The sequence below is a fragment of the Chionomys nivalis genome, chromosome 4 (assembly GCF_950005125.1).
Source record: "Chionomys nivalis chromosome 4, mChiNiv1.1, whole genome shotgun sequence".
NCBI classification, from domain to species: domain Eukaryota; kingdom Metazoa; phylum Chordata; class Mammalia; order Rodentia; family Cricetidae; genus Chionomys; species Chionomys nivalis.
Genome location: NC_080089.1, coordinates 21,602,733 through 21,629,095, shown reverse-complemented (window position 1 = coordinate 21,629,095; position 26,363 = coordinate 21,602,733). Strand labels below are relative to the sequence as shown.

The following is a 26,363-nucleotide window of genomic DNA, read 5'->3' as shown; positions in this document are numbered from 1 at the left end:
ATCGAATGTTCTGAGCTGCAAATGCCCCTCTCTGCTGCACAGAAGTCTTGGAATCTACCCTTCATGCTCATAGTCTTCCCTGCGTTGCAGGGATCATGAGCCTGTGCCTCCAGCTCAGATTCAGAAACAGCTTGGCTTTATTTTTTTTTTAAATGTCATTTTATTTATTTATTTATTTATTTATTTATTTATTTATTTTTGGTTTTTTTTGAGACAGGGTTTCTCTGTGGTTTTGGAGTCTGTCCTGGAACTAGCTCTTGTAGACCAGGCTGGTCTCGAACTCACAGAGATCCGCCTGCCTCTGCCTCCCAAGTGCTGGGATTAAAGGCGTGCACCACCACCGCCCGGCAACAGCTTGGCTTTATAGCTCAATTTCTAGATGCATATTTGTTCTCGTTAATCCTGCCCAGCCTGAAGTCACAATCCATTCAACTACGGCATCAGCTTTTAAACTGTTCTTCCAGCTCTCCAGCCTCATCTACTCTCTTTCCAGTGACTAGAGTGGCCTTTAAAGGGGGGGGGGATCCTTGTAGCCCAGGCTGACCTCAAACTCAGTAGCTTTATCAGTCAGGATTCTCTAGAGTCACAGAACTTACGGAATACCTGCCCCTCCTCTCTCTCTCTCTCTCCACATCTTTTGTTTTGTTTTGTTTTGTTTTGTTTTTCAAGACAGGGTTTCTCTGTAGCTTTGGAGCCTGACCTGGAACTAGCTCTTGTAGACCAGGCTGGCCTCGAACTCACAGAGATCCGCCTGCCTCTGTCTCCAGAGTGCTGGGATTAAAGGCGTGCGCCACCACTGCCCAGCTTCTCTCTCCACATTTATATATAACGGAGATTTATTGGAATGATTTATAGGCTGCAGTCCAACTAACCCAACAATGGCTAGCTGTGAATGGCAAATCAAGAATCTAGTAGTTTCTCAGTCCCACAAGGCTCAGCTAGTCTTCTTGAAGTAGGCTCCAATGTCAGAGAAGGAATGGATTCGCTAGCAAAGTGGGGGGAGGCTGACAAAGAGCCAAAGCTTCCTTCTTCCAAGTCCTTATACAGACTTCCAGCAGGAAGTGTGGCTGGTATTAAAGGTCTTCCCGCTTCACGAACCGATCAAAGCTGAGTTATCCTACCTTAAAGGTCTGGGCTGGGAATGGACTTACCCACTTCAAACCAAGCAAAAAAATTCTCACAGGTGTGCCCTCCATTTCTGGATCGCAGTTCATTCCAGATATAGTCAAGTTGACAACCAAGAACAGCCATCACTGTAGGGTAATAGGGCCAGTCAAAGAAACCCACCCTGGCTCTGAAACCAGAGCCATTGATAGAAACACATCCTGGTTCTGAAACCAGAGCCATTGATAGAAACACATCCTGGTTCTGAAACCAGAGCCATTGAAAGAAACCCACCCTGGTTCTGAAACCAGAGCCATTGAAAGAAACTCACCCTGGTTCTGAAACCAGAGCCATTGAAAGAAACACACCCTGGTTCTGAAACCAGAGCCATTGAAAGAAACCCACCCTGGTTCTGAAACCAGAGCCATTGAAGGAAACCCACCCTGACTCTGAAACCAGAGCCATTGAAAGAAACCCACCCTGACTCTGAAACCAGAGCCATTGAAAGAAACCCACCCTGACTCTGACACCGGAGCCAGTGAAAGAAATGCTTTAGTCCCAAACCCAGAACCAAAGAAATATACCCTGACCCTGAAACTAGTGCCAAAGAAACATGCTTTGTCCCTACAATCAGAGCCAGTGAAAGAAATATGCCCTGGCCCCAAAACTAGAGCCAAAAGCTTAAAAAGGCCAGTGGGGGGGGGCACAGCATGGCTCTGAGACCAGCCATCTCTGCCCCTGATCTTCTTCTTCTTTTTTTTTTTTTTTTTTTTTTTTGGTTTTTCGAGACAGGGTTTCTCTGTGGTTTTGGTTCCTGTCCTGGAACTAGCTCTGGTAGACCAGGCTGGTCTCGAACTCACAGAGATACACCTGCCTCTGCCTCCCAATTGCTGGGATTAAAGGCTTGCGCCACCACCGCCCGGCTTGTCCCTGATCTTCTAAACTAACCAATCCCTAAGCAGGGAAAACTAACCAATCCCTGTTTTCCTTGGGAAAACTCCACCCCAAAGAAGCCCTGTAACTGTTTGGTTTGGGACTGTTTAGGGCTGCTCCTCTTCCATGCTGGTAGAGGTAGCCGCTCTCCTGGATTCTAACCTCCCCTCCCAAAATATCCTTTTTTGTTGTTGTTGTCGTTTGTTTTTCGAGACAGGGTTTCTCTGTAGCTTTGGAGCCTGTCCTGGAACTAGCTCTTGTAGACCAGGCTGGCCTCAAACTTGCCTGACTCTGCCTCCCGAGTGCTGGAATTAAAGGCGTGGGCCACCACCCCACCGTCTGGCCTTGGACCTTAAATTTATAGACACCCTATCTCCACCTCCTCCTGCTAGGATTACAGGTGATCAGGGTTAGGATTGGGGTATTTTGAGTTTTGCATTAGCACGTATTAATCATACACAATGGGTCTCGCTATGCCATCTTCATGTATGTATATAATGTACTTTGGCCATATTTACCCCTCCCCACTTCTCGTGTCGCTCACTCTTAGCCTTCCTCTTTCCAAGCAGTCTCCTCTAGGGCTAGAATATTTGAGCATGGAGGTTGGGAAAACCCAGGGGCGCTTCGGGAGTCGGGGGAAGGAACTGTAACTGAGGAGAAGACAAGCGAGAGAGTCCAGGAAGACGGAGGCCACGGGCGAGGACCTTAACCAGGGATACACGGCTGGACACACGGCTCGTCGCCAAACACCGCCGCTCCACGGAACTTGCTGGGCGGGCGCATGCGCTGTAACAGACGTCACTGAGCGCAGAGACCGGCGGTTGAAGGAGGCGATTGCGGAGTAGGAGGGAAAACAAAGCGGTATATTTCCGCTTCCGTCAGGGGCCGGAAGTTAGCGTCTCCCGGGTGAAGCGGCTTTGGCTGCGAGGCAGGCTTGGTACAGGTAGGTGCGGGGTCTCGCGCGCGGGCGTTGGGCCCGGCGGGACCGGGCGCTGTAGTCTACATCACCCGCAGGGCGTGGAGCCGAGGCCGGGCCATGGCTTTGAGGACGGCTGTGTGGGGAGCCTGACCACCGGACCCCCGCAGCTGAGCGAGCGGGCGGCGCCGCCAAAGCCTGGGTGAGGCCGATGGCGTCGTTCCTCCGCCGCGACCCCTTCCCTCCGCCCCGGTCGCCTCGAGACATCACGGCTCGTCCGCAGGCTGCGGTTTGCCGATGGGATCCTGGGGCCACACAGACTCAGGAAACTCACTGTTCAACAAGTGGTTACTCAGTGCTTGATGTATAACCAAGCACAGTGGATACTGGCCGGGGTTTGGACAGTGGCCAAGTGAAGTCCTTCCTCGGAGGTGGATGAGCAGGGTTGTAGACGCTGAAGTTGAAGGTGATCTGGAATTAGTTTGTTTTACGTGTTATACGTGAGTATACAGACAGCTTGCAGGAGTCTGCTCTCTCATTTCACCGTGAGGGTTCGGGAAATTGAGCCCAGGCAGTCGTCAGGCTTGGCAACCAGCATCTTTACCTGCTGAGCCATCTTGCTTGCCCTGTTTTGAAAGTTTTAGAAATCTTTCTGTGTGGGTATCATGTGTCTGTGTATAGAGGTTAGTGGACAACTTGCGAAGTACACTTCTCTTTTTCCACCTTGACGTGGGTTCTGCAAGTTCTTGTCGGACTTGGCAGCAGTACCTGTACCTGCTGAGACAGGATCGACCAAGGTGGCCCGACATAGCCTGAGGAAAGTCTGTGATTCCGTTGTAGGTGGTCGCCAGGCCCAGATTTGGGAAGGGAAAGAGACACAGTTGCATAGACAGTAAGTCTGGCTCGGGACCAGACCACACTTCAGCAGTCCTCGGTCTCCTGGGATCCCGCCTATAATCTCCTCTTGAGTATCTCATACTTTCCCGCTGTAGCTCCCAGAGCTTCAGCCATTCTTTCTGAAATAAAGCAATGAGAAAACCCTTCATCTGCCTCAGACGCTTTGCAGATACATCTCTCTGCCTGGCTTTCTTGTATCAAAGCTGCCTTTGGCCTTCCAGGCTTCATCCTAAATGACTCTGTTGTAGAGAAGTCATGTTGTGTAATGGGGCTCACATGGTAGGTTTTTTGGAAGAGGAGAGAAAAGTGAGCAGAGACTGGTCCCTGGGGACAAGAGTGGAGAAAAAGCAAGGGAGAGACGGGGAGAGAGAAGAGAAAGAGGGAAAGACTGGAGGTGGGCAGGCCCATCTTTAAAAGGGAAGATAGCAACTGTACACAGGAGCTGCTCTTAGCTGCAGCTGAGGACGGATCCTGTCAGGACCCTAAGAGCAGGCCAATACAGATGCCTAAATACTAACACTCCCTTCACCCAAAGTAGCCCTGTCTCAGAAACTTTGATTTAATACTCAGAGCAGTATTTAAGATTCACCCAAACATGAATTTTCTTTTTAAGAGCCTGTCAACTGTAACTATTTATTAATACAGATCTTTGAATATTTGGTTTTATGTGTTTGGGTGCTCGCCTGCATGTATGGCTGCCCACCACATGCATGCAGTGTCCTAGGAAGCCAGAGAAGGGCATTAGATCCCCTGGATCTGGAGTTACAGGCAGTTGTGAGCCACCATGTAGGTGCTGGGAATTGAACCTGGGTCGGCCCCATTGTTTTGGATTTGTGAGAGTCTGACCTCTGACTTATGACATCATCCTGCCTCAGCCTACCAAGTGCTGGGGTTGCATGCTAAACCAACATGCCTGGTTTGGTCATGTTCTGTTTTGGTCTGCTGTCCTGTGTAGCTCAGGCTGGCTGAAAATGTGGCAGTCCTCCTGCTTCTGCATCTTTGCTAGGATTCCTCGGGGAGCCCCCACTAACTGAAACTTGAGAAGCAATGGGTTGGGCGTGACAACCCCTAGAGCAGTGGTTCTCAACTTTCCTAGTGCTGCGAGCCTTTGTTACAGTTCCTCGTGTTGTGGTGACCCCTAATTATTATTATTATTATTGTTATTATTGTTATTATTATTTCATTGCTACTTCATGACTATAATTTTTGCTACTGTTAAAGAATCGTAATGTAAATATCTGATATGTAACCCTGACTAGGGCTACACAGAGGAGCCCTGCTCCAAAAACAAACAAACAAAAATTAATGTATATTTTTAAATTTTATTATCTTATAAATATAGATGTTTTGCCTGAACATATATCTGTGTACCTCCTTTTTTTTTCCTCTTTTTTTCCTTTTTTTTTGGGGGGGAGGTGGTAACTTTGAATGAACGTATTTTGTTGCCCAAGATAGCCTTTACCTTTCAGTACTTGGAAGTGCTGGGGTTACAGTGTAGGGTGGGCTACCAAACCAAGACCCTGTCTCCAACTTGCTATGAATTCTCTGTCCTGCCTGAACCTCTTGGGTTCTGGAATTTCAGACGTATGTCAACATGCTGGCCTTTTCTTGCCTCTTTCTTCCTTTCTTTCTTTTTCTTTTTTGAAATAAGAGTATTGTGTCATGGCACATACCTTTAATCTCAGGCAGAGGCAGGCAGATCTCTGGATTTGAGGCAAGCCTGATCTACATAGAGAATTCTACCTGGGTTACGTAGTGAGTTCCAGACCAACCTGGGCTACAGTGAGACTGTTGTGGGGGACACATAATGAGTGGTAGACAGATGAGTATAGTTGCCCTCTCCATATCCCAGCAGGCTGCTGTCTCCCCATCTCGGGGTCTGGCCTAGAAACAGTGGGTGGTCTAGGTGTGCTGTGTGTGGAGGTGCCACAGGATCAAACTACAGAGCAGACTGAGTGCATTCCCAGGCAGGTCAGTGGTGCTGCCGCCACCTCCCTGTCCACCTGCCAACAGGCCGTCTGCCTCTGTCCCTCACTGAGACCTTCATTTCTCCACCCACCTCTTCCATGTCTTAGACTTTGGGGTGACTGTGGTCATAACTGATGACATCGACTGAAGGCAGGAAGGGTTTGTTTAGACTCCACAGCAGGTGTGTCAGACTGCAAGGAGCTGCTTTTATGTGTCCAAAGTCAGGAAGCAGAGGGCAGTGGATGCTCAGCTGGGCCTCTCGTGTGTGTGTGTGTGTGTGTGTGTGTGTGTGTGTGTGTGTTTCTTTCTTTCTTTGTTTTCCTGTCTGTAACCCCAAACCAAGAAATGGTAGTGCCTTTTTATAGGGTGGGTTTTTCCACGTTTGTTAGCCTAAGCAAGATACCTGGCATGCCCAGACTAACAGGTGATCTGGAGTCTGTCCAGTTGATAATCAGTATTAACACAGCAGTGTCAGGGGAAACCAGGCATGGCTGCTCATGCCTGAAGTCCAAGCACTTGGGAGGATCAGGAGTTCAAAATCATCCTCTGATTTGGGGGTGGAGACCATATTTGGATTTGTTTGGGTTTAGTTGTTGTTGTTGTTGTTGTTGTTATTTTTTTGGTGAGGAGGGGAGATTGAGAGAAAGTCTCTCAAAGTAGCCCTAACTTCCCTAGAACTCACTCTGTAGACCATGATGGCCTCAAACTCACAAAGACCCATGCCTGCTTCTGCCTCCTGAGTGCTGGGATTAAAAGTGTGTGCCACCACTACCATGCTTTTTTTTGAGGGGGGGACTTTCCTCCCATCCTTTTGTGTCCCCATCACAGCTTTGGACACCACCCTAGACTGTCATTTCTCATCCCTTAAAAAAAAATCCTACTTGAGACTTTATATTTGGAGTAAGGGGAGGCGCATGCCCTGCATTGTGCATATGGAGGTCAGAGGACAAGTTTTGGGGAGTCTTGTTCTGTCCTGCACTATGTGGTCCAGACTGACTAGTCCCAGACAGTTCTGTTTCTGTCTCTACCCCCATGTCAGAGCCAGAGCTGCAGCTATGAGAACACCGGGCCTGGCTGACCTGTTGTATAGGTTCTGGAATTGCACTAGGCCATCAGCTCGGCATGGTTGGCACCGAGCCCACTAAGCCATCCTCCTGCCCTTGACTTCAATTTAGTCACTCTTTGGATGTGACTCCTCCGTCCCTGAGCAGAATGCAGTCAATATGTTGAGTGCCCTCCCTCTGTCCCTGTGTTTTCTTCAGCCAGCTGTCCACCTCTACCTTCCCCTGAGCACAGAAATCTTTTTTTAAAATTGATTTTAATTTAGCTCTACATTTTTCTCTACTCCCCTCTCCTCTTTTCCCCTCCCCTTCAACTCAACCCTCTCCCATGGTCACTATACTCCCAATTTACTCAGGAGATCTTGTCTTTTTCTACTTCTCCTAAGGTCCCCATGCTCCCAATTTACTCAGGAGATCTTGTCTTTTTCTACTACCCATGTAGATTAGATCTATATATGTCTCTCTTAGGGTCCTCATTGTTGTCTAGGTTCTCTGGGATTGTGAATTTTAGTCTGGTTTTTCTTTGCTTTATGTCTAAAAGCCATTTATGAGTGAGTACATATGATAATTGTCTTTCTGTGTCTGGGTTACCTCACTCAAAATAATGTTTTCTAGCTCCATTCATTTTCCTGCAAAATTCAAGATGTCAGTTTTTTTTCTGCTCTGTAGTACTCCATTGTGTAAATGTATTTTCCTTATCCATTCTTCGGTCGAGGGGCATTTAGGTTGTTTCCAGGTTCTAGCTATGACAAAAAAATGCTGCTATGAACATAGTTGAGCACATGTCCTTGTGGCACGATTGAGCATCCTTTGGATATATACCCAAAAGTGGTATTACTGGTTCTTAAGGAAGGTTGTTTCCTAATTTTCTGAGAAATCGCCACACTGACATCCATAGGGGCTGTACCAGCTTGCATTCCCACCAGCAATGCAGAAGTGTTCCCTTTACCCCATGACCTCTCCAGCATAAGTTGTCATCAGTGTTTTTGATTTTGGCCATTCTTACAGGTGTAAGATGGAATTTCAGAGTTGTTTTGATTTGCATTTCTCTGATGACTAAGGATGTTGAACACTTTCTTAAGTGTCTTTTCAGCCATTTTAGATTCCTCTGTTGAGAATTCTCTGTTTAGGTCTGTACTCCATTTTTTAAATTGGATTATTTGTTCTTTTTATGACCAATTTCTTGAGTTCTTTGTATATTTTGGAGATCAGACCTCTGTCTAATATGGGGTTGGTGAAGATCTTTTCCCATTCTGTAGGCTGTCATTTTGTCTTGTTGACCATGTCCTTTGCTTTATAGAACTTTTCAGTTTCAGAAAGACCCATTTATTAATTGTTTCTCTCAATGTCTGTGCTACTGGGGTTATATTTAGGAAGTGGTCTCCTGGAGCACAGAAATCTTAAGTGACCTACCTAGAGTCACACGGTAAGTTGAAAACCAAGGTTAAAAGCTGTTCTCAGCCATACTGCACAGAGTGTACACAGGGACTGTTGTGCCTAAGGTCAGGAGCCTGGGTGTCATAGTGTACATCTTCCTTTCTCCACGGGCCACTGCTGGTGGCTTCCAGCCTGCTTCTGGAGGACGGAGGTCGAGAGTGAGCAGCTTCCTCCAGCTTCTGACCCTTGTCCTCTGCCCCACAGGTTTCATCCCCCTGCAGCCATGGGACGAAGGAAGTCTAAAAGGAAGCCACCCCCCAAGAAGAAGATGACAGGCACCCTGGAGACCCAGTTCACTTGCCCCTTCTGCAACCATGAGAAGTCTTGTGATGTGAAAATGTAAGTGGGTGGTTAAGATGGGCCAACCTACCACTGTGGGCATCCAGGCTTCTCCTGCCTTGCTTCCCTGGGCCTTCCTGCTGGCTGGGTCGTCCCCAGAGGTCCAGGGCTCTTTCTCATGCATCCTTCCACCTTGTCCATTGCAGGGACCGTGCCCGCAACACTGGAGTTATCTCCTGCACCGTGTGCCTAGAGGAGTTCCAGACACCCATTACATGTATCCTTATAAAGTCAGCTGATGTCTGGGAAATCAGAGAAGGGGGTGGGAGTCGGGGCTGCCCTGACCTGCTCAAGGGCTGGTGACCAAAGACAAGGAACTGTCAGTCACTCCTGCTCTGGCCCTGTGGCCAGGGATGGAGCCGCTGGCACCTAGGAGAATGGACATTGTCTACTGAGTTAACACTAAGTGACAAGGCACAGGGCAGGGGTCCGACTGACTCTGTCATAGCAGAAATGTGCAGGACAGGGCTTCACTGCCACAAATTCCTTGACCTGTGTTTCAGATCTGTCAGAACCAGTGGATGTGTACAGCGATTGGATAGACGCCTGCGAGGCAGCCAATCAGTAGCAGGAACAAGGACCTACCCCTCAACAGTCCCCTACTTGGGTGCCAATCCAGAGACATTCCAGGGTGTAGGTCCAGAGCTGTGACAGTCCTCCCTCTGTGTATGGAGTAGACGTGTGTGTGGCTGTAACAGTGGCCCTGACTGCTTGTAGCTGGCGTGGAGGTGAGGGGTTGCTGGGTCTCACCATGCTGCCCAGGGTGGCCTCAAACTTCAGAACCTTATGTCTCAAATGACTCTGAAAGCCTTTGAGTTGCACCCTTCTTCAGCTCCCAGTCCTGCCCCCAAGCTTTAGGTTCCTGGCTCCTCTGGTGACAATTTCTCGACATCCAAGGCAAGGAATAGCCGTGGGACCTCCAGTCTCCTAAGCCACCTCACCAGCACCTTGCCCTCGGGGAACTAACTGGACTTCCCGTCCTTCCCACCTCCTTGTGCTTGTGGCCTGGGAGTCAAGGCTGCTGACCAACCAGATCCCTTGGCTGGGCTTTGCCGGGTGCCCATTTTCCTCTTCGATTGCTTTTGTAGAAAAGGTAGGGGCTGGTTCAGTGACAGCTGTCACTCACAAACCTGACAATAAAGCAGCCAGTGCAGATCCCCTGACTATCTGTGCTTTCTTGGGTTACGGGGCCCCAGTGCTGGAAGGGGAAGTGGGATTTGGGGCTAAGGTATTCAGAAGAGATGTTGGTGGTCCTATGACTATGATGTATGGTTTGGTCAGCTTTTCAAACTATTTTTCTATTGTTTTCTTTGTGAGGGCAAGGTTAGTAAGATTGGGGGTGTAGTACCAGGCTGACCTTGAACTTGCTATGAATCTGAGAGCGGTCTTGAATTTCTGATCCCTCTGCCTTTGTGTCCCAAGTGCTGGCATTGCAGGTGGGCACTACCACACCTAGTTCATTTGGTACTGAGAATCAGACCCAGGGCTTTGTGCAAACATGACAGATGCTCTGCCAACTGAGTTATATTCTCAGTTCTTGGTAGACATGGTTTGGTTTGGTTTTTTGGTGGGGGAAGGGGATTGACATAGGATTTCACTGTGTGGACCTCATGCTCAGAAATCTGCTTGCCTCTGCCCCAAATGCTAGGGTGAGAGATGCGAGCCGCCCCCCCAGCCAGTGGTGGTGTTTGAGACAAACTGCAGCCCAGGATCGCCTCAGATTCATCCTTCTGCCCCAGCTAATTTCAGAGCTAGAACACCACTTAAAACATAGTTGGCCCGGCGGTGGCGGCACAGGCCTTCAATCCCAGCACTCAGGAGGCAGAGGCAGGAGGATCTCTGTGAGTTCGAGGCCAGCCTGGTCTAAAGAGTGAGTTCTGGGACACCAGGAATACACAAAGAAACCCTCTATCAGAAAACAAACAAATAATAATAATAATTGCATAATTGGATGATTCTGGGTGCACAGTACACGAGTGGAGCAAACAGACATCTTGCTTTGTGTTCACAACAGTCAGTAAAATCCATAGAGATGGCTGGGTTTTTTCTGCTGTAGTTCGGGCAGTAAAGTCCTTGCTATGCAAACAAGAGGACCTTGGCTTGATCCCCAGAACCCAGTGCCAAAGAGGCAGACACTAGCAGATCCCTGGGGCTTGCCACCAGACAGCCTAGCCTAATTGGCTAGTTCCAGGCCAGTGAGAAACCCTGTCTCAAAAAACATGATTGGGCTGGGCACAATAGTACACACTTTCAAAGATTTGTTTTTTATTCCAGTTTCCTGTGGGTGATTGTGCTGCCTGTTGGCTTGTGCGTGGGAATGAGGGCCTGGAGAGGCAGAGGCGTTGGCTCTCTGGGAGCTGAGAATTAGGATTCTGAGTCACCTCCTGTGGTGCTAAGACCAGAACTCAGGTCCTCTGCAAAACAGCAAGTGCTCTTAACCACCGAGCCATCTGTAGCACTCAGAAGGGAGAGGCAGGAAGATCTGAGTTCTGGGCCAGCCAAGGCTACATAGTGAGACCTGGTCTCAAAAAGCCAAACCAGCTGGGCGGTGGTGGCGCACGCCTTTAATCCCAGCACTCGGGAGGCAGAGACAGGCGGATCTTTGTGAGTTCGAGGCCAGCCTGGTCTACAAGAGCTAGTTCCAGGATAGGAACCAAAAGCTACAGAGAAACCCTGTCTCGAAAAACAAAACAAAACAACAACAAAAAAAAGCCGAACAAAAGAAGTTAAATGTCTCACACTCCTGATGCCCTAAGTCAGTCCCCAGGGTCCTCATGGTGGGGGGAGAGCTGACTCCTAAAGTTGTCCTCTGACCTCCACGTGTGCCCTGTAGCACACAAACTCCCACACCCCACACATGTAAGAATATCAAATTTACTTTAAATACAAAACTGGGCTAACTAGCTGTCTGAGCAGGCGAAGGGTTTGCTGTGTAAGCCTGACAGTTTAAGTTGTCATGCCCCCTTCCATGGTGGGAAGAAAGCACCACCCTCTAGTGTCTTCTGGCTACCACGCCTGCTCTGTGGCACCCACACACTAAATACACTTAAATTTTTAAAAACACTTTTTAAAAAGATTTTATGTGTATAAGCATTTTGCCTGGTGTCTGTGTACCACATAGATACAGTGTTGAGTCCAAGAGTATTGGAGCCGCTAGAACTGGAGTTACAGATAGTCATGAGCTGCCGTGCAGGTGCTGGGACCCACACCCAGACCTCCTGAATAGCAGTGAGTGCTCTTAACTACTGAGCCAGTTCTCCAGGCCTGAGTTCCTAGTCCTTACCTATTTTGTATATGCGTGCACGAACACACATAAATGTGTCCCTGGAGGTGAGAAAAGAATTTAGATCCCGTAGAGTTGGAGTGAAGTCATGAACTGTTTGACATGGGTACAGGGAGCTGGGTCCTCTAGAAGAGCAGAAAGTGCTCTCAACCATCAAGTATTTTTATTTTCCAGCCCAAACTCAAGATAGAAAGGGCGGACAGCAAGTGGGGAGCACCACCTGAGGCCAGCTCTGGTCACCTCACCACACTCCTGTACTCATAAGCACAGGACTTGTACAGTCGACTCAAAGGGTGGCACCGACACCGGCAGTGAAGCAGGTGACAACACAGCTCCAGATTCAGAGACAAACAGACCTGAGAGGGGAGCCCGATTTCTGGTGTGGGAGAATTTTTTGTATTCTGTCAATCATGTTTTAAATAAACACTGATTGTCCAGGCAGGAAATATAGGCGGGAAAACCAGACAGGAAGTAGAAATGATGCAATGACAACAGGAGAATTCTGGGAAGGAGGAAGCTGATTCCTCCCACTCCTGCCCAGATCACCGAAGCATCAGGATGTGATCTGCCCCACTGAAAAAAGGTACTGAGCCACATGGCTAACATAGATCAGAAAAATGGGTTAATCAAGATGTGAGAGTTAGGGCTGGAGAGATGGCTCAGAGGTTAAGAGCATTGCCTGCTCTTCCAAAGGTCCTGAGTTCAATTCCCAGCAACCACATGGTGGCTCACAACCATCTGTAATGAGGTCTGGTGCCCTCTTCTGGCCTGCAGGCATACATACAGACAGAATATTGTATACATAATAAATAAATAAATAAATATTTAAAAAAAAAAAAAGATGTGAGAGTTAGCCAGTGAGAGGCTAGAGCAGATGGGCCAATCAGCTTATAATTTATAGAGACCTATGTGTGATTTTCTTTGGGGCTAAATAGTTGTGGGGGACTTGGTGGGAGGACAGAAACCCAAACAAGCCGGCCCCCCCTCATGTTACAGAATGGCGCCCAGACGTGGATAACTGCATCCACAGAAAGCCTGAGAAAGCTTGGAAAAGACTAGAGTAAAACATTTCGGTTTTCAGCCAATGCAGGAAAAAAAAGCCGAGCTGTTTTAAAATGCCGGCTTTCTGTGCCGTCCTACCAGGGAAAACTCTTGACTCTTTCAAGCAGGCAGTCCGGACTATGGAGCTATGGATACATTGTTGCAGCTTCCTGGCAAGAAAACGGCCATAGGAGCTTTTGACTGTTGTTTATGGACACACTTTGCCGCTTCTCCATATTCCTTAGCAAATTAAAGACCCATGTGGTCAGAAAAAGAGATATACAGTAAAGAGAGATTCAAAGAGGAAGAAAACCTCAAAATGATTTACAGTGTGTTAAAAATATATACAGGCTAAAGAAAGTTTTCAAAGTAAAAAAAAAAGAGAGTAGCCTGGGAGGCAGAGACAGATGGATCTCTATGAGTTCAAGGATAGTGTGGTTTACAGAGGAAATTCCAGGACAAAGATATATAGAGAACCTGTCTCAAAAAGCCAAAAGTAAAAATAAAAGAAATAGAGGTTAAAATAAACCCACGTAAAGATGGAAAATACACAGAGAATCTTGATACTGTATGTTATTAAACAAGCCGCCCCCACTCCACCCCCCTTCATGTTACAGATTCCTGCAGCTGGACATGCTCAGAAGCCCTTGACCAGGAAGCTTAGCTTCACAACCACCATTTTAATTCCTTGTAAATTCAGGTTCTGGACTTAGGTCTCAGCTGTCCGGGGTGCTTTGGGACACTGGGAAAGTAATATTAGCCCACAGAAGGGACGTTTTCTGAGGGTGGTGAGGATTCTTGGAAGGCTGGAGGCAGTGAGGGGTGGACACGCTGAGAGCACCATATGCCTTAGAGGTTCTCAAAGGCAACAGGAGACCTGGACTCAACACCTCAGCATGGCCTCATGAGCCTGGCCAGCAGCCTGTGGTTTAGAGCTCCTCATGGGACAAGAAACATGCAGAGAGCTCAGAAGGTGGCTGTCAGTGAAGTACTTGACCTGAGCCCAGGTCCCTAAAACCATGTAAAAGCCTTGTCTAGTCCCAGCGCTAGGGTGGTAGAGACAGATCTCTGGAGTTCTGTCCAGCTAGCCTAAAGACATCAGTGGACCCTGGACTGGGGAGGAACCTGTCCCTAAAAATAAAACGAAGGCTCCCCAAGGATGACAGGAAGTCAGCCTGTGCCCTCACGCTCACCATGCACGTGCCCACACAAACAGTTGTGTAGACACAAACAGTTGTGTAGACCACACAAGGAACTGCTGGTGCCAGGCATGGTGGCACACACACTCGGAGGCAGAGGCAGGCGGACCTCTGAGTTTGATGCCAGCCTGGTCTATAGAGTGAGTTCCAGGACAGCCAGGAACACAAAAATCCTGAATGAGCAGGTAGCAGACCTGGCATTATGTGGTTCTGAGGCCACCACAGAGCAGGTAAACAGCTAAGGAAGGGCAGTAAACTGGCCCAGAAGTGGTGGCTGCTAGGCTGTCTGTCAGATCTTATCCCAGAGCCCCACCCTTCAGTGATATGCCCCTTGGTGCAGCAAGGTGCCAGCATCCCCAGGCAACAGCAGTGGCTAGGTTTCTAGACTAGTATCCACAGGATTCCACAGAAGGGGTACCTAGTGCTGACACCAGAGCCTCTGTCACTGCCACCCATCTGACAGGCAGAGCCTCAGCACAGCCTCCCCAGAAAACGGGGCGGGGGCAGGATCCCTGGCGTCTCCAAGGGATGGAGTGGGGAAGGAACTGCTGGGCCCCTCCCAGTTTTCTGCATTCTCTCCTTGAAGCCCTGACCAGCTGGCGGCTTTCAGGCAGAATATCTATGGCCTTCTTCCAGAAAAGAGGGTCCTTGCTGAAGCAACGTGAGGTCACAGTCCTGTCTAGACTTTGAAGATGGTAGGGAGTCCCAGGACTCAGTTGTTGTTTTGGGGACATTTATCTGTGTAGGTGGTGAATGAGTGCATGCTGTGCCAAGAGGAAGAGGACAAATTACTGGGAGTTGACTCTCTCTCCATCATGTAGGACCTGGGGATTGAACTTGAGTCGTCAGACTTGACAGCAGATACCTTTTCCAGTTGAGGCATCTCACCAACCCATGGGATTCAGTTTTTTTTTTTTTTGGTTTTTCGAGACAGGGTTTCTCTGTGGCTTTGGAGCCTGTCCTGGAACTAGCTCTGTAGACCAGGCTGGTCTCGAACTCACAGAGATCTGCCTGCCTCTGCCTCCCGAGTGCTGGGATTAAAGGCGTGCGCCACCACCGCCCGGCCGGGATTCAGTTTTAAGAAGACTGCTGAGCACAAGGCGGCATACAGAGAAAGCCATGCCCCTAGGTTAACTCAGCCACTCTGCCAGCACTAGGAACCGGTAGTGCCAGTCCACACCACTTGCACACAATCTGGGGACCCCAGGACTCTCACACATCATTTTGTTTAAGTGTGTGTGGCATTTGCCTGCCCTGTGTAGTGGTGTGAGGTCTGTAGGCATATCTATTTAATTTTTTAAATTACATATTTATTTAGGGAAGATTAGTGTATCCCATGACTTGTGTGGAGGTCAAAAGATGCTGCAGGAACTGATTCTCTTCTACCGTGGGTCACAAGGATTGAACTCAGGTCATTGAGCTTTGTGTCAAGTTCCTTTACTAGCTCTGAGCCATCTCACTGGTCCCAGCGTATGTATGTGTGGAAGAATGAGGGAGGCTATCTAGGCAACACCCCTAAACAGCTGGCTCTGAGACCCAGATGACGTCACAGCCATTTATTGTGCTCCAGTGAAAAAGAAAAGGAAAGTGCTCGAGTTACAAACGCCGCTGTCACATCCACAAACGCCAGTCACCGCAAAACCAAACTGTGTGTGTCCGCTGCATTTCGGGCATGCATTCTGCTCCCACTGCGGGAATGGGGCAGGGGTCAGGCCAAGCCTGGGTTCTGGGAGCTTCGCTTGGAGGGTTTCTGGTTCTGGGAGGTACTCGCTTGTGAGGGAGTAAAAGGGGGCAGCGTCCTTTGGGTGCTGTCGGGGACACCCAATTCTGTGTTGGGCCCTTCAAGAGCTACAGGGATGAGGGACCCCCTTCTTCCCGCCGCCCCCCTCGGCCTGATCTCCCCAAACTGTAACCCTATAGACAGATGCCAGGGGGCTGGGGGACGCCATGCAGGAGATGGGGTTGGCTGGGCCAGCTGGGTCCAGCCAAGAGCAGCAGCCAGCCCCCTGGGGGCCCCTAGGCAGAGTTATAGTAGTTGTGTGGGTGGTGATTGTGGGTGGGCTCTCCCAGCTCTGGGTATTCCGGAGTCAGGCAGTATTTGGGATCGTACACCTGACGGGGCAGCCCATACACTGTCATGCCCCTCTGTGAGGCCCCCTTGTTGCTGCCCATCTGCAGGCTGACGTTGAGCGTGTCACAGTGTTCCATGCCCAGTCCTGGCTCAAAGATCTGCCGCTTGGTGCCCGGTGCAGTCATGCCAGCCTAAGGAGGGAACAGTGGTCAAACCACAGAGACAGCAGCCCCACTCACCAGCCCTATCTCACCAGGTGTCCCACCCATCACACAAACCTGGCTGGCGCCCTTGTTGGTGCCCATCTGCAGGCTGATGGTGGCCTGGTCCAGGGGCTGATCTGTCCCCAGTTTGGGGTCGTAGAGGTGACGCCGAGTACCATAGGCTGTCATGCCCTGCTGACTGGCAAACTTGTTGGTACCCATCTAGGAAAGAGATTAATGAAGCAGTAAGAACTACAGAACATCCCTGTGACCCACAAGAGAAGGTTGCATCAGAGCAGGAGGCCAGAAACACTCAGAGTGGGGATGTTGTATGACCAGACTCTTAGGGTCAGCTACAGTGGTGTGTGGTGGCCAGGGTCTGAGAGACAGCTCAGTGGGTAAAGGGTCCTGCCTCTGGGTCGGATGACCTGGGTTGATTCATGGTACCCACGTAGTGAAAGGTAAGAACCTGAGAAGGCAGAGGCAGGAGGATGTCAGTTTGAAGCCAGCCTAGTCTACATAGTGGCCAGCCACAGACACAGTGAGATCTTGTCTCAATAAAATCAAAGAGAAAGGGGATAGATTGAAGTCGGGGCTGCTAGTGCAGGTCCATACTATGGTCCCAGCCACTCAACTGGGGCTAAGGAAGGAGGATGGGAAGTTACAGGCCTGCCTGCCTGAGCATAAACTGGCCACCAACTTAGAAAGACTCTGTCGCGATAAAAACTCCTTGGAAGGTGGAGGTAGGAGGCGCAGAAGAGACGCTCAAGGCTAGCTTTGGTTGATTAGTGACTCCAGGGCTAACCTGGGCTATAGGAGACCCTGTCTCAAGTAAGTGCTTGCCTTCCAAGCACAAGGATCTGAGTTCAGTGCCCAGCACCACCTATAGAAGCTAGGCATGGGGGTATGTGCTCATAATCCACTGAGGAGGCAGAGACAGCTCAGTCTAGCCACATCGGAGAATGTGGAGTTTGGGACTGGAAAAGCCATCAAGTGCTGGAATGTAATGAGAAAGAATCTGGGGACTTGGAAGATCGACTGCTGGAAGAGACACAGCAGAGACCCGTCTTGTGAGGGTGAAAGTTGCCATTTATATGATTTTTTAATTAATCTGGGACTGGAGCTGGAGAGATGGCTCAGTGGTTAAGAGCACTGGCTACTCCTCCAGGGGACCTGGGTTCAATTCCCAGCACCCACATGGCAGCTCACAACTGTCTGTAACTCCAGTTCCAGAGGGATCTGACACACTCACACCAATGCACATAAAATAAAGTTAAATAAATTATTTAATTAAAAAAATCTGGTGCTAGAGAAATGGCTCAGCAGTGTTGACAGATTTCTGTTGACTGTGGGACCTGGTGGGACAGAAATATCAGTCAACACAGCAGTTAGAAGCAATGTCTGCCCTTCCAGAGGACACATGTTCTATTCCTAGCACCCACATGATTCAAAGCCATCTGTAACTACATTTTCAAGGGCTCTGGTGCCCTCTTCTGGCCTTCACTGGTATCAAGCACATACATGGTACATATACATACATGCACATACATACAGACAAAACACCCATACACATAAAATAATAACTATGAATCTGTGGTGTCTGGTCAGCTGGGGCTTGAGAAGCACTGGAGAAACAGCACAATTGTTAACTACACTTAGTATTCCTGCAGCCTACCCACCCAGAAAGTAGCTAACAGACATGCAGTGCCCTCTTATCTCCTCAGGCACTGCACTCACACATGCTGATAAAACACTCATGCACATAGATACTCAAAAGAAGAAGAGGAAACCAGCACCACTGAAGTGAAACATTGGCTTTACTGGGACAGTTGATCAATTGATGCTGGTTTGCGGATGCTGAGGAAGATACCAGCATCACTGAGGTGGAAGCTGTGGTCCAGATGGACCAAGACTGCATCTTAAGCTAGCAGCTGAACTTGACAATATATATGAGTCTCCCCAGTGACTGTTTTTTGTATCATTAAAGCTGCAAGAACAAAGGGGTCATGGAGAGCAACTGAGACTTTAGCACTGAGAGCCCAGGAGAGACCACTGGTGACAGTACAGCCTCCGCTGCGATGGAAACCCCAGGTCTGAAGGGGGGGTCATGGACAGACACTGAGGATTTGTACCATGAGTTAGGGTCAGAGTCCCGAAGAGGAGTCAGGAGCCATTGGTGAAGAGCACCTCGGTTGCTATGGTGACCTCTAGTATATTGGAGATGCCACAACTGTGTGACAGCCAGTAAGGACAGCAGGTGTGGTGTGGTGCCTCCCTCCACCTGAGACAAGCTTGTATTGCTGGTGGCAGAGCCAAGCAGTAGTAGGGAGCCCAGAAGATCTCGAGTCCCAAAAGTCAGACACTGAGCTACAAGATTTGGAGCTACACTGATGGACTTTAATTTTGTGGAAGTGTAATTGTCTTATGCCTCTGTTCTGTCCATTCGGAGTAAGAAAATATTTACTTTGTAAAAAAAATGTTTACAGAAGCCCACATTAAGAGACTTGGCTATTTTAAAGAAACGTTGAACTTTTAAAGTGTTTGAATTTTTTTCAAGACTATGAGACATTTAAAGTTACAGTTTTATATTGTGATATTAACATGAGATCTTGGGAATAAGCAAGGTCAGGTGCATTCAGGGTGGTATGGCAGTAAGGAGGGCTTTGGGAATAAACAAGAGAGAGAGGGTGGTTTAACAGTGATGTGTGTGTGTCGAGTTATAAGATCAGCAGTACTGGTTAGTTTAACAGTGATGTGTGTGTGTCGAGTTATAAGATCAGCAGTACTGTTTAGTTTAACAGTGATGTGTGTGTGTCAAGTTATAAGATCAGCAGTACTGGTTAGTTTAACAGTGATGTGTGTGTGTCGAGTTATAAGAGGTCAGCAATACTGGTTAGTTTTTGTCAACTTGACTTACACTTGAGTCACCTCAGAAGAGGGACCTTCAATTGAGTTGTGTCCATCAGATTGGTTTGCGGGCATGACTATGGGGCATTTTCTTGATTACTGATTGATATGGGAAGACCTAGCCCACTATGGGTGGTGCCATCCCTAGGCAGTTATCCTGGGTTGTATAAGAAAACCAAGCAAGCCATGGGGAACAAGCCAGTAAGCAGCGTATCTCCATGGCCTCTGCTTCAGTTCCTGCCTACAGGTTCCTGCTTGAATTCCTGCCCTGACCTCTCTCCATGATGCACTGTGACGTGAAAATGCAAACTGAACAAACTCCTTCCTCCTACAAGTTTAGGCTAGTGTTTGATCATAGCATCAGATTGCAAACTGAGAAACCCGATGAGAGACCCTGTCTCAAAAAGCAAAGAGACCTGGCGTGGCAGCTCATGCCTTTAACCCCAGCACTTGGGAAGCAGAGGAAAACTCTATGAGTTTGAGGCCAGCCTGGTCTACAGAGTGAGTTCCAGGGCAGCCAGGACTACAAAGAGAGACCCTGTCTCAAAACAAAGAAACAAACAATAAAACAAACATAAAACCCAAGGTGGATAACTCCTGAGGAATGATAACAGTGGCTGACCTCTAACTTTGATATGCACGCCCACATCCACAGATATATACATATAAATAAAATACAAGAGAGCTGTAGCTATAACTAAGGCTCTGTGCTTGTCTAGCGTACATGAGGTCCTAGAATCAATCCTCAGCACTGAAGAAAAAACTGGTATGCTACCTTCTGCAAACATTAGGTTCTCTATCTATATAAAGGGGCCGGAGAGATGGCTCAGTGGTTAAGAGTACTGGCTGCTCTTCTAGAGGACCTGGGTTCAATTCCCAGTACCCAGTTCCAGGGGGTTCAGTGTCCCCTTGTTGTCTCTATGGGTACCACACACACATGATGTACATATATACATGCAGGCAAATATAAGAGTTTTTAAAGGGATCTAGAGGCTGGAGAGGTGGCTCAGCAGTTAAGAACATGGGCTGCTCTTTCAGAGAACTTGGGTTTGGTTCCCAGCACTGCTGGGAACTCCAGTTCCAGGGTCCAGTGCCCTCTTGTGGCCTCGATGTGCACTATCCACACATGTGGCTCATAGGCATACATGCAGGCAAAACATTCATACATGTAAAGATAATTAAATAAAATGTTTTAAGGGTCCATTAAAAACAGGAACTACTTAGGAAAATGGGCAAAGAAAGCAAGTTAGTAACTAGAAAATACAGTGTTCCCAGTCAGTTCATACAAATATGCTGACTGCCAGAGCCTCCAGGATCTGGGCAGCCTTCCGTCAGCCCAAAGCAGCCCGTGTGAGGAAGGGGCCCTACCTGTAGTCCAATGATGTTCCGACCTTCTCTCAGCTTCTCCGGCTCAAATCTCCGCTCTTGTTTCTCTGCGTATTTGACCCCGACATTGACCTTATTTCCTTTTGTCTTGGCCTGCGAGGGGCAAAGAAGGCTATGAACCTCAGACGAGCCTCCAGCAGGACCCCTTTCCCCTCGCTCACCCACACCTGTCTCACTCTTGGTGAGGCTCAGTGACCTAAGTGTCCCTATGGACACCTGACCTGAGACCCTGTCCCATGCCCACTCTGCCCATACACTCACCATGCTGGCCAGAGCCAGGAGAGTGGACTGAACCTGGGTATGGTTGGTGTTCTCAAACAGGTCGTTGGCCTCAAAGATGTCATGGGGCTTCACTCCATACTTGGTAATGGCTTTAATGAAATTACCTATATTCTCCAGCTGTAAGGGAAGAGGTCAGGTCAGGAATGGGAGGGTGGAGGGCTGAGGAGAGGCTGGTGGGTAAAGGATAGAATGGAGCTCCTGTAACTCGAGCTCCAGGGGATCCCATGCCTCCTGTGGTCTCTGTGAGCACTTGCTGACACACACAAATAAATAAATTAAACAAGTCAATAAAACCTGCCATCCAGTCTCTCAGGGGGCCTGTCTGTCTGGGCCTCAAAATAAAAGGTAGAAGCCAAGGAGATGTTTTTGGTAAGACCAAAATAAACAAACAAACAAACAAAAAACCACCACATTTCCTATGCAAGTATCAGGACCTGAGTTTGAATCTCAGGAAACCAAGTAAAAGACACATGGCAAGAATGCGATCCTAGGACCCTACGGAGTCGGAAGTGGAGACGGAATCCTCAGAAGTCAGGAGAGGGCTAGTGTGCCCGATGGAGAACGACAAAGGGAAGGAGATCCTGTCTCAAGGTGGAGGAGAGGACCAAGACGGGAGCTGTGTTCTGACTGAGCGGAGACTTTGACAAAACCAACAATAGAAGCCCATGGTTGGATGTGGTTCAAACATAGAGCCCCTGCTTTGAGTCCCCCAGTGAGGGCTGGGGTGTGGCTCAGTGGTAGAGCCCCTGCCTAGAATCCCCCAGTGAGGGGCTGGGCATGACAAGGCAGTAAAGCTCCAGAAGCACATTCAATGGATTCAATCCTCACTACTAAAATAGAAAACACACTAGTAAGTTGGGTCTGGACTTACCTGGTGCCAGTTTTGGGTGGACTCGTTTACCTTCTTCACAGAACCTGGCTGGAGCTTGTTGATGAACCTACCAAAGAGAAGGGGCCAGTGGGGAAAGTGAGTTCCAGTTGCGTCAGAACCCCAGCAAAGGTTGGAAGGGGGCGCTGCGCAGCAATGATAGGGGGTGTGGAACAGCTAGACCCAAGCTGCCAGCCAGAAAATCCTTGAGTCGGGCTAAATGTCCTGGTTTTCCTATGTTCAAATGTCAGTGTTCGCTGTTGTTGTTGGTTTCATTTGTGTGTGTGCAAGCACATGCATGTGTAATTCCATGTGTGCAGAAGTCAGTGAACCGCTTTCAGGAATCTGTGCTCTTCTTCCAGCACGTGGGGCCTGGGGACTGTCTTGGTGGCAAATACCTTTACCCACCGAGTCAGTCATCAGCCTGTTGGGCTTCCTTCATGGCATTTTCTTCTTTCTGGCATGAATGTGATTATCTGGTTGGTTATTTGGTTACCTTTTCTTTTCTTGTTGATAATATTGCTGGATATGGAACCAGCGTGATTTCTCCCTCCACAAGGAGTCGGGTTCACTGTCGGCATGCCTAGAGCAAAGGCCTGCACTGTGTATCAGAGCTCTGTAAATGCTTATCACATGAATAGGTAATTAGCTGCTTGGCTGGCTACATAAGTCAGTCAGCCTTGCTTGGGCATATGTTCTGCTCTGAATTGTACCTCAGCCCTGTGCCGGGGATCCCAGGTGTGTGCCAAGTCACGGTGAGCTGCTCCTGTGCGGGTTTTCATCTTCCCCATTGATGAGGGCAGTGGGAAGCCAAGGTCTACGTAAACTAACACCAGCAATAAACAGCCATTGCTGGCAACTGGGAGCCACAGACAGGCCTGCCCCGTAGCATGTGCTAGCTAAGTAAGGACTTTGGGTACTGTGCCCTAAACCTGACTGACTGTCATCTCTGCCTGTGCAACGGACACAGTGAGTCTTTGTGGCCTTTCAAGGCGTGTAGGTGGCATCAGATATCAGTGTCTAACTCCAGCTCCAGTTTTGGGATCATCAGGTGATGTTGAAGACCTACATGGAGCGGGGTGCTGGTCCGGGGCAGGGACTGAGAATCTCACTCACTCGCAGAGAATGATCCCATCTTTGAGGCCATCCATGAAGTTGTTCCCGATGCGGCGGCCTGTCACCCCCTCAATCCACTCTCTCAGCTCCTGCTCACGCTGATGGTCGTATTTCTGGGCCAGCTGAGGTGGGGATGGGGCGTGAGGAGCAGGTGATGAGGAAGCAGGCAGTAGAGAGTAGTCTTGGCTTTCTGGGGCCCATCTCAGCCCCATAGGCCGGATCTCATACCTCATCCCATCCCAACTAAGGCAATCCTGTCTTAGTGTCCACGGTGGTGGTGTGGGGGGGGCAGAGCTGGGTGGAGGCGGAGGGCCAGGATTGAGGTGGCACCTGCCCAGGGGGCCATTCCGGGCATTCTGAGGTTTGGCACCAATGAATAGACAAGAGGGGGCTGGGGAGCCAGATCCTTTCAGCTGGGGGGCGGCGCTTGGCTCCTTGGTTTCCCCTCCAAGCCAAACTTGGGGCTTAACATCCCCTGACCCAGCCCCCCTTCACTCTCCAGTTAGAAGAGGAGATGCCTTAAACTGGGGGTGGGGATGAACCCTAAGAAGGAGCCTGGGTGCTGGCTTGCTGGGGGCACTGCACCCACACCTGTGCAGTGTAGCCTCAGGTGAGAAGTGGGGTGCCCTTGTTCCCCTCCTAACCCTTGCCTGAATGTATTTCTCAAGTCTGTCCTTAGTCCCACTTTGTCTCTCTCCTTGTCCCCCCAGCTCTGCACATTATCATCCTTTACTGAGTCTCGGGGTTCTTATCCTTGAAGACTCAAGGCTGTGGGACTCAAGGCTTTTTGTAGCTCTGATCCCGTCTTCCCGGGTAGGAGGTGGGATTCGGCCAGCTCCTTTCTCCACCTCTTAGCTCCTATCTCCCTCCTGGCTCGCCCTCCAGTCTGTCTGCGAGGCTGCTTCGCGTTCTTTCAGCAGTCCTGCTACATGCTGGCCTCCCAGCCCCTGGTGCTGGTGAGATGGGGGGGATGCCTAACTTCTACTGAATGGGGAGAGGAGGGATGCACCCCCTCACCTGGCCCCTGCCCTGCCGCCCCCCTCCTCACCAGCCCGGCTTTATAAAGCAAACCGGCCCTTATATAGCGCGGGCCCAGGCTGCCCAAGGCCGCCTTATAAGGCGCGGCGGCTCTTCTGCGACTCTGGGGCCGGCGCTGGGGGGAGGGGGCGGCGCTGCCATCAATCTCTCGCAGAGTACCCGCCCCCTGTTCTCCCCCAACTTTAGCCCTTAGGATACCCCAACCTGATCCAGGTCCCAATCCCTGCTCCTTGCTCCCCTCAACTCCTGCTGTGGGACCCTGGAAAGAAAGAGCCTCAGTGTTCCCTTCTGTCAAATGGGACTGCCTCTCCTTCTCTATGCAGGTTCCTGTCCCTGGAAGCCGACCTATCCCAGCGTGGAGAGAGTTTGGCTCTGCACTTGCCTTATCTGGCGCCCTAGCTCCTTGCTGATCCTTTCTAAGCCTCAGTTTACCCATCCATGGCAAGAAAATGGGGTCTCTCAATGTCTTCTAGCTCTGCAAACTTCAGACTTAACTTTTTAAAAGGTGGGGGTCTGTCCCTTCCCCCTACATCCCTCCCAGAAACAAGAAGGTCGACCAAAGACTCTGCGCAGGCGGGGAACCTTTATGGCACTCTGATTACCTCGATTTATAGGTAGTGGGGTGAGTTCCCTCACTTCACCCCTCAATTAACTGGGGGCTCTGGATGTTCCAAGGACAGAAAAACAGCCCCCACCTGGTCTCCCCTCTTCTCTTCTCAGGTCTCAAGTCACGTGACCCAGGTAGGAGGGAGTTCAGGGAGCAGGATCTGCCCTGAGTGTGTCAGGGACCAGACTAGGCAGTCCCCTCCAGCCTTACCTTGTTCTTGACTTCAGCAGACAGGCCATAGGCAGGACCTCGATTGAAATGAGCAGAAGACATGCTGGCCCGGGGGCTCTGGCAAAGCGGAGGTGCCGGTGACACTGACAAGCAGGACAAGGCAGCTGAGCCTGCGTCTGCTGCTTCTTCCCTCTTCACACGTTTTTGAAGCTCCAGAGGCCAGCCCCGGGCTCTTCCAAGCCTGTCCCATTGGCCACGGGGGCTTGCCAAGGGGCGTGGCACCACACACACACTTTGGCCACCCCCACCTCGTGATGTCAGGGCCTTGGTATTGGGAGCTGATTGTGTCATTGTTTCCACCTAGGGGGCTGCTTGCCTTATTCTGGGAAGAGGGGTTTGCTCTCATAGGCCACCCCTCTTCTACTCTCCTCCCCATGCCAGCTGTCTGCGTCCCATCTCTGAATTTCCTGATCTCAAAGGTCATTGGTCTCTACCCCTCTTCAATGCCAAAACAGGACTCTGTCCACTGCGCATCCCTAGTGTCGTCCCCCTCCCCATGCCGACCCGTAGTTTACCGAGACAATCTCTCTCCACACACCAACCCTCTCCACATAGCCTTCTCTCCAGATCTCTACCGCTGTATCTGTAGAAGGGCTAATGACAAAGCTTGCCTCCTGAGGGTGCTGAAAAGATCAGAAAAAAATGTCAACTCCAGGGTGCCCAGTGCAGTGCCTGGCACAAGGGAGAACCTCAGCAAAGCTTGTGTCTGCTAAGAATTTGGTACCCTGTTCTGTCCTATCCGGTCCCTTATGAGGACTTGGGGCAGCAAGAGCTTAGATCTAAGTTGGTATGATGGCCCATGGTAAATTCTCAGCACTACAGGCAAAAGGACTCGTAAGAGTTTGAGGCCAGCCTGGGCTACACAGTGAATTCCAGCACAGTCTGGGCTATAGAGTGAGCCCCTGTCTCTGTCTCACACATGTTAGTTAAAAGGGGCGGGGAGGCTAGTGAGATGGTGCCGTGGGTTAAGATGTTTACCAACAAACTTGATGACCAGAGTTTGAACCCCAGGATTCACATAGTGGAACAAGAGAACAAACTCCTGCAAGTTATCCTCTGACCTCTGTTGTGTGCGTGCACACACACACACACACACACACACACACACATGAATGTAACGGAAAATGTTAAAAAGGAAGGCTAGGACATAGATCTGTTAGTAGAGTGCTTGCCTAGCATGCAGCAAACCCTGTTTCAATCCCCAGAACCATGTAAACCAAGCCTGGTAATGCATGTGTGTAATCCCAGACCCAGGATGTTCAGAAGTACAGGGTCATCCTTGGCTACATACTCAGTTCAAGACCAGCCTGGGCTACTGGAAATGAAAACAAACAAACAAAGATCCTGGACCCATGCCCGCTATCCATCCATTGACAGTCTGAGCCTCTGGGGCCTGTGTTAGCTGGTCTTGGCCCATGAGCACTCCCCTGTCTCTGTCCAGCTCAGGCTGGTCTGCTGGACACCTGTAAGCTCTCA

General features: G+C 49.6%; 2 protein-coding genes across 2 annotated transcripts; one reads left to right on the top strand and one right to left on the bottom strand.

Moving 5' to 3' along the window:
- Nucleotides 1–2,878: 2,878 nt before the first annotated feature.
- Elof1 (elongation factor 1) lies at nt 2,879–9,811 on the top strand. The gene is made up of 4 exons (XM_057768192.1): nt 2,879–2,980; nt 8,521–8,655; nt 8,802–8,872; nt 9,159–9,811. Exons 2-4 carry the CDS (start codon nt 8,540–8,542, stop codon nt 9,221–9,223), a joined length of 252 nt encoding a protein of 83 aa, XP_057624175.1. The 5' UTR covers nt 2,879–2,980; nt 8,521–8,539; the 3' UTR covers nt 9,224–9,811.
- A 5,924-nt stretch (nt 9,812–15,735) lies between these two features.
- Cnn1 (calponin 1) lies at nt 15,736–24,990 on the bottom strand. The gene is made up of 7 exons (XM_057767775.1): nt 24,867–24,990; nt 23,012–23,133; nt 21,899–21,965; nt 21,007–21,144; nt 20,728–20,838; nt 16,528–16,674; nt 15,736–16,440 (listed from the first exon to the last, which is right to left on the bottom strand). The coding sequence occupies exons 1-7, from the start codon at nt 24,927–24,929 to the stop codon at nt 16,195–16,197; spliced, it is 894 nt and encodes a 297-aa protein (XP_057623758.1). The 5' UTR covers nt 24,930–24,990; the 3' UTR covers nt 15,736–16,194.
- Between the last annotated feature and the right edge of the window lie 1,373 nt (nt 24,991–26,363).

Coding starts and splice junctions, on each gene's coding strand:
- Elof1 (XM_057768192.1), top strand. CDS start 8,540: ATGGGACGAAGGAAGTCTAAAAGGAAGCCACCCCCCAAGAAGAAGATG. Junction 8,656..8,801: donor AAGTCTTGTGATGTGAAAAT/GTAAGTGGGTGG, acceptor TGTCCATTGCAG/GGACCGTGCCCGCAACACTG. Junction 8,873..9,158: donor GTTCCAGACACCCATTACAT/GTATCCTTATAA, acceptor CCTGTGTTTCAG/ATCTGTCAGAACCAGTGGAT.
- Cnn1 (XM_057767775.1), bottom strand. CDS start 24,929: ATGTCTTCTGCTCATTTCAATCGAGGTCCTGCCTATGGCCTGTCTGCT. Junction 21,966..23,011: donor GATGGGATCATTCTCTGCGA/GTGAGTGAGATT, acceptor TCTCTTTGGTAG/GTTCATCAACAAGCTCCAGC. Junction 21,145..21,898: donor CCACCCAAAACTGGCACCAG/GTAAGTCCAGAC, acceptor CTTCCCTTACAG/CTGGAGAATATAGGTAATTT.